Raw genomic sequence first — 11,596 nt, forward strand, 5'->3', positions numbered from 1 at the left:
AGACTCAGATATAAAAGCACAGGCTGTGGTGAAAAAGACAGATCTCCAAATGAAAGGACATGGATTGACCACTAAAGAAACCAGCAGTTTTAAGGCCGTAGCAGCAATTAGTGTGTGTTTTGAGTAGCGCTGCAGTGATGTCCAGCATTGATCCATGGAGGCTGTGGCAGGCTGAGATAAGGCTTACCATCCCCCAGGGAATAGCCCTGAGCCAAGGGGACAGAGGAAGTGGAGGAGGAGTACTGGAAGGAGGATTCTGGTCAAGTTAATGGATGAAGGGTAAAACAGAAAGATAGAAAGGAGTTGAGCTTGACCCTTTTATCCTGTCTTTTAAATATCTTCCTTACTTTGTAGTTTAACTTTTGATTACTTATTGTAATCTATGGATTTGGTTACTTGCAATAGCAGTATTACTAATTAGTAAAAGGTAATTCAGTCTTTGAGTATATTTTAATGTTTTGAAAAAGTGTTCTTTTCTTTTAAAAAACTGCTCTACAATGTGTTTTTATTCTCTCCTTTCCCAAAAACATTCATTCAACACTTAGTTTATGTTGAGACTTTATACGCACCTCAATATGAGTTTGTTAAAATTCAAAATGCATAAAACATTCAACTTGTGCATTTGATTCGAAATGGCAGAAATAAAAACCAGCAAACACACATAAAGGAAGAAATTAAGAAATTTCCCTTCCTAATGTTTGTCTTTTGGATGTGTCACTTTCCTCCAGGTTTCTCCACGCTGTCTTTGGCAGACCAGATGAGTCTACTGCAGAGTGCATGGATGGAGATCTTGATTTTGCGTGTTGTGTATCGCTCACTCTCCTTTGAAGATAAAGTAGGAGGCTTCACTGTTTTCTTCTTGCTCAAATGAAATTGACAGATTCCAATCTAATTTGTGTCTTTTTCCTTGCTTCTTTGTAGCTGGTGTATGCTGAGGACTACATAATGGACGAGGACCAGTCAAAACTAGCTGGCCTTCTGGACCTGAACAACGCTATTCTTCAGCTGGTCAAGAAATATAAGTCTATGAAGCTGGAGAAGGAAGAATTCGTCACTCTCAAGGCTATTGCGCTGGCTAACTCAGGTTTGAAACTGTTCACGCTTAGCTGTTTTTCTCTCTCTGTGCACTGATGTCTGTCTGCTGAGAGAGAGTTAATCCCAGGAATCTAGTTTATTCCCGTGGGGCTCATTTAGGATGAAACACCAGAGCCTGATTTCAATACCATGCATACAAACACACAACAACACTCCTGTGCATGTTTGATGAAGTATGCTTACACATAAGGGGATGGATTTTTTGTTGTTGTTGTTGTTGTTGTCAAGTTTACCACTTCCACTGTTACTGCCACCCACATTTGTCTTGTCATACTCCAATTGTCACAAGTGCCGCTCATGCCCACACATATTTTATGCATGCATGCTCAGAGGGGGTGTAGTACAAACATGCACAGACATGTTCAATCTGAATTCAACCCCTAAACAAAGTGGCAATCCCTTTTATAATTAGCATAGTCGTCTCTTCAGATGCCTGTTAAATAAAGTAAAATCATTAGGCTCCCGAATCTGTCGATAAAGGCCCGTCTCTGATGTGTCCAGCTGCATCGACAGCTGACTGACGCACACGCACTCGCTCACACACACACCTTCTTCCTCTCGTGACCCGTCTTTTGAACTTTGTCTTGGAAGCCAGCCAGCTCTTCAGTACTCTTTAATTACAAGGGGGAAGCTGTCAATACAATGTGTTTAAATGGGAGAATGTACTGCAAGCGCTTTCAATGGGTGAAGTAGAACCCTTTTTTTGTGTGTGTCAGTTTTCATCTGTGCTCGTCAACAATCCAAACATTTACGCATAAATTTATAAACTAGGGTGTTTTTCATTCATCTTTCTGACATGGTAATCACAGGAAAAATATATAAAACCAGGAATGTGGATCTAAAAGTAATTTGAAATAGTTCTTTTTAACAGACAGAGTACATACTGGTTTTAAAACATTTGTGCTGTTTTCCAGTAGACCTTCTGTGAAATTCTCCTACTTGTCACATCTTGTGTGCAGCTGTGTTTCCTTACCAAATGCTATTTCTATAAATTTATACACTTTGCTGACTCAGTATTTTTAAAGCCTGTGGAATTCAATCTAAAACAATAGTTGATGATGAAGACAAGAATGATTGCAGTGCCCTGTGTCTTAATTCGATTCAGTCCATTTCTATATTGGCAATTTACAACTGTCTACTATGAGGAGAGATTTCAGGAATAACCAGCATTTGTTGACCATGGGCAGTGATTTAAACAGCCAGACTTAAGAGAAGACTGAATCAATCCCCAATTTTGGAGTAATAAACAACAAAAGGGCATTATAAAACTAGTTAGTAAAGCATAGTTGTATTTTTTAAGTATTTGAATACATTTTTATTAATTTGAATAAAAATTAAAATAGCAAATATAAAGCACAGGTTTAAGGGTTTTGATAACAATTTTGTCTTGTTGTGAACCAAAACATTGTGACTGATGTTGGAAGCTCTCTTTCTTGATAATCTGTTGCTTTAAATGATTATTGTCTGTTAAATAAATATGGATGTTGTTCCTGAAAACCAACAGATAAATTTATGAATTTTACGTTTTAGTAATACCTAAAACGTAAAATTCTTACAAAAATAAATCTTCAGTGCAATCACACTTAATTACTCAATGTAATAAAGTAAATAAATTAATTCTGTAGATTCCTATTCTTATCATAATCATTGTGTCTGCTGATGCTGCTAAAAAAAGTAACACTCATGATTTGATTGATCGAGCACCATGCCTGGTTTTTCTAGTCAGGTTTGAGAATCACAATGTCGTACTAAACTACATTAACGTCGGTCGATTTTGAGTACTGTCTTTTTATTGGCATTTGCAGTTTAATTTACTTTCAAAAAACATATACCAGGAGTCTCTAAATAACTCATCAAAAAAAGCAAATTCAAACTGAAGAAGTCCTGGAAAAGCACCTACTTCTAGAGTCCAGTTATATATTAGCGTGACTGTAATGACAGGCTGCTAAACTCTGTGGGAAGTTGTTTAAATTTCATCACTGATGTCCATATACAGTAAGAACTTTGTATCTTTGCCCAGACTCTAACTGCACTCCAAGACAACAGAATGCTAGCATTAGCATTTTGAAGGGCACTGACACTAATTAATTCACAGGATGCTAATCGTCTGCATTAATGAAGCCAAGCCTTAAGAAATGTTAGCAAACGTGCCCCACATGTAAAGAAAGCTAAACTGGCCATGGGAAACAGGAGGTACATGTGTGTTGTGGTGTAAGTGTGTGTGCTTATGCTTGTGTTTTCCCTCATTTATATGTGAATTAGTTCCATGTTAACATGTACACTTTTAACAGCCTTATGTGCTTGTGCTCATTAAAGTCTGCTGTTTTACTTGAGAGGGTACAGCAGGTCACGGCACAGGCAGAAGCCATGTCTATCAGCTTAAACTCTACACTAATAAAAATAATGTGAAACTCATTAAATTTCCATAAAACTTCATCCCGATAAGTACTGGCTGCACATAAGGAGGGTCCTTACTTTAAATTAAACAATAAAGAAAAGTAGAATTGTTTTTTATGGAGTTTATTAATAGTACTCCTTTTCTGACTTGTCACCAGAAGCCATCTCCACACAATGAAATGTACATTTACTTAATATTTGGCCTAAAATTATTCAAAAAATAAGCCAATGTAGTTTTATATGTAAATAAAATGTTGATGATACATTTACTTCTCTCATTGTTTTTTAATAAATTCATCCACCTTCTTCTTTCTTTACAACCTATTTGCTAGCAAACATTCATTAAACTGCAAGGAATAAAAATACAAGGAAACACAACAGCTGATCTCAACCAAAAATATGATAGACTGAGCTTTTTATTGATCCCAAAGAAATCAGCCCGCTGACCGCTCTCGTCCTGCATACTGATGTATGTATTACCCTCCCTAAATTCAGCAATGCGTATTGGGGTGTGTTTGTGTGTGTTAATGCGTAAATCTTTGTGTAAATGTTGACTCGTTTTGTCTCTTTGAGCATCATCACTTTTGTTCGTTTCCTCTGTTTTTAATGTCAGTGACCAGGTTCCTTTGGTTTTATTCCCTTCTGCTCTCGTTTTTTTTTTTCTTTTAGTCTTTACAGTGTGTTTTTAACTTGTGTGCATGTGAATGTGCCTCTAGTGATTAAAAGCATAATATTATGTGGAAAGCTGGGTGTGGTGTAAGTGCAGTGGCCATTGATAGTTGACTTGTAATTATTATTTAACATGCATGTAATCATTGATCAGTACATTGATCAGAGGTTGTGAGCCAAAGGCCAACTCACATTAGGACTTTGCATCCCAAAGGAGCAATACGGAGCATTATTACTGAGACATTCTCATCCTTTACTGCTATACATCCAAACACACCAAGAGAGCCAAGACGTGAGCAGCTACAGATTTTTCCACACACACAGAAACTATGTTTGCTGTTGCTGCATCTCTTCATCGTTTCAAGAATCTATCTCTTTTTTATCTTCCTACTCGTCTTTTCACCTGTCCATTCATCACACCCACAGGCGCACCCCTCAGAGACATTGAGAAAAGTAGTGTCTGGATTTATGTGCTGGTAAAACTACATCCATGTTTTTACTTTTAGTAAGAAAACAAGATTTATGTATGAAGCCTACTTAAAAACCTAAAATAATGTCAGTTAAAATTTTTGTTTCAATGCCACAAAAAATCTGATTTTTGACTCAATGAATCCATGCTGAATAATCTGTTTTATACAGATTTTTAGTTCAATTTCACCATTTGCCTGCAGACATTAAGATCCCTCAAAAAATCATTTGAATTTATATTTGCTTTTTAAGTCAGAAATATAAATCCCAGATTTTGGATTAAATCCTAAGCAGATTGACAGTTATTTGTTGACTGTATGAATTTACATGATTGCAGAATTGCAAAAAACTGCAGGGAATGATTAGCAGTTGTTGCATGGAATTAACAGTTGGATAGGTAGGAAATGACAAAGAATTAAAGCCCTTCAACGGGACTGATTAAAACAATTTGTCAACAGATTGCAAATTTTCACAAATATTTGATGTCTTTTTGCCACCAAAGACAGCAAGACCAATTTTTTTTTCATTGTAGGCATCTTATCCCACGAAATGACAATGTATTATCTTTGTAATTTTTTAATTTTATTCTGACATCAACTTTCCTCTCTGTCCAGACTCCATGCACATTGAGGATGTGGATGCAGTACAGAAGCTCCAGGATGTGCTCCATGAGGCCCTGCAGGACTATGAGGCTTCCCAACACCAGGAGGATCCCCGCCGGGCTGGCAAGCTGCTAATGACTCTCCCCTTACTCCGTCAGACCTCCACCAAGGCTGTGCAGCATTTCTACAGCATCAAGCAGGATGGGAAGGTCCCAATGCACAAACTCTTCTTGGAGCTGCTGGAAGCCAAGGTCTGAGGGCAGGGACTGGATCGAAGGACAGATAGACGCCAGTCTGAGTGACTTGAGCTACATGTCAAACTTTGATCAACAACTTCGAATGACCTCTTGTTCTTTTACATGCAGATACTCCTATACTTGCATACACAGACGTGCAAACACACACAGAAATGTTCTTAAAAGTTGTTGGCTAACACATCCCCTACAGAATCGATCAAAACCTTATACCTGAACCCTAAAGCACTAGTTGTTGACTAAGGAGCGTTCACTGGAACCTTTTTTGATGAAGACAGGGACAGGAGGACTCAACCCTACAAATGGCCAATGAAAGACGACAGGTCAGAACAGGTACTTCATGGCAGTTATATAACAATTACCAGAAATTCAGATTGTGACAGAACATTTATGCATCAAATAACACTTAAAATGTTAATGAAAGACAACTGAGGGAACATAATAGACAATAAAACGCTCCACATTAGTTCTGAAAGACTCTCAGACTATACCCACATTTTCTTTCCACAATTCCATTCGATATAAAATAATTTTTTAAAGTTCAGCACGAACTGAGTGGGGAATAAAAATCAATGCATAGAAAATACTGACATTGGTTGTAGGTGTACATGTACAGAGAAGTTTGGATGGATGGACTGAAAGAAAAGAAGAGGATATTTGCCCTGCCAAAGAATGGAACCACCCATTCAGAGGATGCCAGCAAACTTTACAGTTATAACCCCGATCTGTTCTGGTTTTAGGTGGTTTCCAGTCCTGGACCTAAAAAAAAAAAAAAGATAGATTACCCTCCGCTTGTCAGTTTTTCTTACGGTTGTTGCTGGGTTAGAGCACCTAGGGCCAGGAATGGAAACAAACAGTTTAAACATTTTCTGGTTTTCTGGTTTTCCATGACTCCCTTTTCTCAATAGCACCCGAGTAGCTTCTGCTTCATGAAGACGATTGATTCTAGTCAACCAAAATTGTCAGCTGTGTTTGTACTGTTGATGAAACTAGGAACGATAAAAAAAAAAGAAAAATGGGCAGCTAGACAACGCTATGGTCTGTTGACCTATAAGACTGATTTGAGTCTTAACACTCGAGTTGTGTTGATATTCAACACCATAATCAGACTTGTGAAACAAAACTGTCTTCCTAACAAAAACCTTTAAACAGTTCACATTTTCTTTGGCGGTAAATACTCTGTCATTCACCCTTCTTGTGTTTGGATATCTGTTTGAAACATTTTTAGCTGTTTGGGATCCAGGGTTGCAGCTCTTCACATACAATATTAGTAGCAGTTTCACTCTCTCAGTGTGCCATTAAAAATGGTCTGGCCCAAGATCACCATCCACACTCCAAAGTCTCACCTCACTACTGCTCTCGTCACCTTAAAGTGTTCGCAACTTCCAGCTCATTTCTTGCGGCTGTGTCTTGTGACTCTCTCAAGAAATGTAGCAGAAGATTCAGTCACTGGACAAAATACAAATCAGACGGAAAGGTTTGCTGACTAAACTAACTTAAGAACAACTGTTTTTGCTTTAAAATAACTTGTCTTTCTTTTTTTTTCTCCTAAAAAAAGAATCATAATGGTAATACCAATATAAGTGTAAATATTTTCATCCTGTATATGACATATATTCCAGCTTTGTTTTATATTTAAAAATTATCTTCTCACAACTGAGTAAGTCAATGTCTTTTCTTTTATTTCCATCAGCCTGACCACTGTCAACATTATCACATATATGTAACAAATATCACAAGTAATAATGTGTTAACAATTCAGTTTGTCTTAAAAACTCTGAGCAATAGTGGTTGTTAATAGGGGGATTTGGGCACTTAGACAAAGTCTGCAATATTAACATTTTGTGCCAGTCTCAAATTTGGGAAAAGATGTATTCAAAGAAAAAAAATGCTGCTTTTCTTTCTCTGTAAAACTTATTAGCTGTTGGAAGACACTTGACTCTAAATTTGGTAAAGACTGTTAGCTACAGGCGATATGGACCAGGAATAGGATAATCCAGATTAAATTTGCTACCTAAAATGTTCTTGTCATCTTTGTGGATAAAGTTGATCAGATTTAGGGAAGAGAGTTTGTTTGGGACTCACAAATAATATATTCAGTTTATCAGTTTGCACCAGTAGGAGCATGTGTTTGGGTTCAGCTGTGAAACCTCATTAAATCAAAGTTTGTTTGGAAAAGCAATGGTGCTAACTAAATCACACCACTTCCTGTTTGCTTGCTGTCATAGACTGTATAAAAGTGGGTTGAGAGGGTTGGCTCCTGTGACATCACCAATTGATTTAAAGGGCTCTTTCGTGTTTCAACTCTTCAAGTTCATCACGTGATGCTGCTAAATACTCTGCTTTGGTAACCATTTGAATTGCAATTGAAGCATAATTACATAATGGTCATCAATGTTTAATATGCTAAACTATAGTGTTTGAAGGTGAAAATTCTATAAAAACAAAGTTTTATGAGGTTACAAATATGGTGAAATGTAAAACCCTCTTCGCCTTTGGATATTAGATTTCCTTGGCTTGACAATTGATCCTTATACAGTCTATGCTAGCTGGCTTCTTCTTTGTTAATGGATGGTTAAATTGAAAGTAAAAATAATAGTATCGTAAACCATCAGAAAGAGTGAAGATAATAAAAAGAGGCATTCAGACAAAAGGGAATTGAAGAGTTTATCAAATGCATTTCTACTAATATTTATTAACGTGCCTCCTGTCTGGCTAACTACCTAATTAGCTTGTGACTCGTCTTTTAAATCTGCCTCATTAGCTTGTGTATAAACTGGACTGTTAAGGCTTTTCAGAATAGTAATTTAAGATGTGAATATCTATCTAAGCTAAACTGTAGCTTTAAATGGCTTAAAATGAGGAATACATTTTGATGGCAGTAATTCTAATGTATTTTCTAATGTATTCTAATGTAGTTAACATTAATGTAATGTTAACTATACAGAACATATTTCATGTTTAAATTCACATAGTTTCTCTAGAAGAAAGAATTGGAAAAGGGTGGAAGACAGTTGGGTTTTACAGTTGGAACAGGAAGCATACATAACAGGTAGACAGTTGACATTTACTTTTTTTTTTGTTACTGTATGTAATTTTTAAAGCCAAATAAGAATGCCAAAATATCTACTGTAGATGACACTGTAACCTAATGTAAAATTGCAACATTTCACAGCTGAGGAGTGCAGCAATTTAAGTGTAGTTGACCTCTAACAACACATGTCCTGTATCAACCATCAATATTTTTAGTAAGGGGCATTTCCTCTACCTTCTTTAACCCTGCTGTATATTGTAAATTATGCAGATTATAATTCTAACATTATACATTTTATTGTTAAAAAAAATATCAAGAAAAACGTGGGGGGGGGGATGTAGTTCAGCCTGTGCGTTTCATGTTTGCTGTTTTTTCTGTCAAGAAAAAGAGCTCTCTCTTTGATTAATTTTCGTTTGTAAATTGTCTATGATTTCATTCTTTTCTCCTCTGTTGAGTCTTTTTAAGATGTTGCTGTGTACTTTATCTTGTGGTGATTTGTGCTGTGTGCTTCTTCTTTAGACAACAGAGTAGAGTAGAGGCCATGTTGTTTGTCTTTCTGTCAATCAGTACTTTGGGGTCTGGGCACTGGAGTTGCTAAAAATGAACCAAACATGACATAAAGCTCTTCAACTTGGCTACCATGATCAAATTACAGCATTCATCTCTATCCAACTATACATCATTAAATATCAAATATCTAAATGAAGAAACTGATAATTTGTGTAACATTCCTGTAGAATAAAAATATTCTGTATATCTCTAGGTAAATAATGCTGAAATAAAAGGACATTTGAGTAATTAATAGGTGGCACTTTTTTTGATAAATTCACTGTACATATCTGCCCTCTGTAAAGCTCAGCTCAGTCATTATTTTTGATGTTTCAAAAGAAAAATAAGAAAAAACAAAAAAAATGTTGTTTTTTTTCTTTCCCTAGCAAAGAAACCCAATTATCTTCTCCAAAACATCCATGACATTGTGGACACCTGGTACAGTCCAGTACAATTAAAACTCCAAAATACATATTTAAAATCACACCATCACCAACATTGTCATATGTTGTTTTAAGAGAGTAAAATTAGCAAGACACAGATAAAAGATTTGTATGTTAAGTTCTGAATATAAGAGTTGATTTTCCTGTTTTGGTTGTAAATTTTAATATGTCTGACCACTGTCCCCTTGCAAATTGTGTTGAATACTGTCCACTGTACATTATACCAAGCAAAGGGTATGGAAGAATGGTGCTCTCTTCCAACTGTTCTTTGTCTTTTGTTACTGTTTTTATTTATTTGTCAATTGTATCCCTGTGAACTCCTGACCTATTCAACACCCTGAAGAGTGTTTAAACTCTCTCCGAAGTGATTAACGCTGAACAGAATCTGTGTGCTCGTCACTGGAAATGGTTTACGCAGGTGACACTTATTCCGGCCAAGGCCATTTTGGATGACTGAAAGAAATTATCCTCTGAACTCAGAGGCTTTGTCCAGGTTTTGATCTGACTTATCGCCACAATTTGTGTGGAGGGGAGCATTTTACCTCATGCACTTTTTTGTTGCAAGGATTACTCTGAAGACAATGTAAGATGACGAAGCTAAAGTTGCACATTTCTTGTGTTACCTTGTATAGCCAAATGATGATATGTCTTTTTATTAGGATTCTGTATTTAGAATTAATCTACAGTATTACAACCACCGAAACTGGTGTTTCCACAAATAACAGTGGGAGGATTGACTGTCTAGGGATTTTTGGTGGGCTTCTGATACCAAGATTTTGACCAGTTTGCACTTTGGGTAACATTTTATTGCCCTCACTTGACGCAAATACTTAATTTTAGAAGAGTTTAAATGGAGCAAAGGGGAAACTGATTGACCCATAGTGGCCAATCATGGCTGACTGTCCCCCTGGCTCCACCTAAAATCTACAAAGACCAAAATTTAGCATCCTACAGCTCTACAATATTTGTCATTTAATCCCAAATTGTAACTGCCACTTGTGCTGCAGCCTGTCTCCAGTCTGAATTTGCAAACGTGGGAATATTTAATGGAGAGAGAAACTTTTGTGGGACAAAATAGTTGCGCAAGGATAACAAGGCACTTGAGTGGTGAAGAATTACTGACAACAGAAGACCTTCTAGTATTATTAAAAACATGTCTGTAGATTTTAGATGTGCTTCACATCAATAAATAGAACAAAAAAAAAAAGAAAAACAATAACCTGTATATTTTTGTGACGTGTATCATACAAGTGTGCTCCAACAATAATGTCCATTTGTGTAAATGTATTTATTTCACATTGTATATATTGTTCATTGCAAAAAGAGAGACCTATGATTCTGTAACTTAAACTATTATGGGTTAAAACATTACATGTGTTACTCCAAACTATGCCTTTCAGGATTATTACTGTAGAGCAATATCAATTAAAACCAGGCTTCCAGTTTTGAAATCAGCCTCCTGTCTCTGATTTTTTTCATTTATTTTTTAAATAATGATTTGCCACAACTAGAGTATCGGCAAATAGAAAGCAAGCTATTTTTCTGGTCGTCAGTTCTGCAAGACAAGACTATGACAAGCACTGAATTATAGAGGGCAATTTATAGTTTTCCAACACATGGAAACTTATTTCATTTAGAACCACCAAGTAGCCACATTTGGCTTTGTAGTCTTACAAAGCCAGATCTACTGTATATACCCAGCTTTCAAACAGAAAACTAAAACACCTACACAGACTCTTTTTCTTTTCAAGAAGTACACATACAGCCTGCATGTAGACAATAAAAAGAAAAGTGAAATCAAATATAAATCAGACAGGAGATGGGGTTCCACTTAAACTGGCTGTCAGTTCGTCAGAGTGCATTCTCTGTGACAAAAACTCAATCAGTGTCTTATGCTAGTTTAGATAACCAGGTTATATCTCTGTTTTAATGAGTTTTATTTCTAAAATTCGCATTGGTCATGTATTTTTATTTCTTAGTCTCTCGTTCAAGATCACACCTTTTTGAACCAATGGCTCCCCCACCCTCGTTCCCCACTCCCCCCTTCTCAGTACCCAGCAACAGTAAATGGGATGCAGAGGGCAG

General features: G+C 36.5%; 1 protein-coding gene across 6 annotated transcripts in view; it reads left to right on the forward strand.

The window, feature by feature from the left end:
• esrrga (estrogen-related receptor gamma a) overlaps positions 1-10,962 on the forward strand; it is a 73,150-nt gene extending 62,188 nt beyond the window's left edge. For all 6 annotated transcript variants that reach the window (XM_032561251.1, XM_032561247.1, XM_032561249.1 and 3 more), the window contains exons 7-9: positions 729-835; positions 922-1,084; positions 5,244-10,962. In XM_032561251.1, the coding sequence (XP_032417142.1) occupies positions 729-835; positions 922-1,084; positions 5,244-5,488 (515 nt within the window). In that variant the 3' untranslated portion in view covers positions 5,489-10,962. The remainder of the gene's footprint in view (positions 1-728; positions 836-921; positions 1,085-5,243) is intronic.
• The last annotated feature ends 634 nt before the right edge of the window (positions 10,963-11,596 follow it).

This window comes from Xiphophorus hellerii, chromosome 4, assembly GCF_003331165.1.
Source record: "Xiphophorus hellerii strain 12219 chromosome 4, Xiphophorus_hellerii-4.1, whole genome shotgun sequence".
Taxonomy (NCBI): domain Eukaryota; kingdom Metazoa; phylum Chordata; class Actinopteri; order Cyprinodontiformes; family Poeciliidae; genus Xiphophorus; species Xiphophorus hellerii.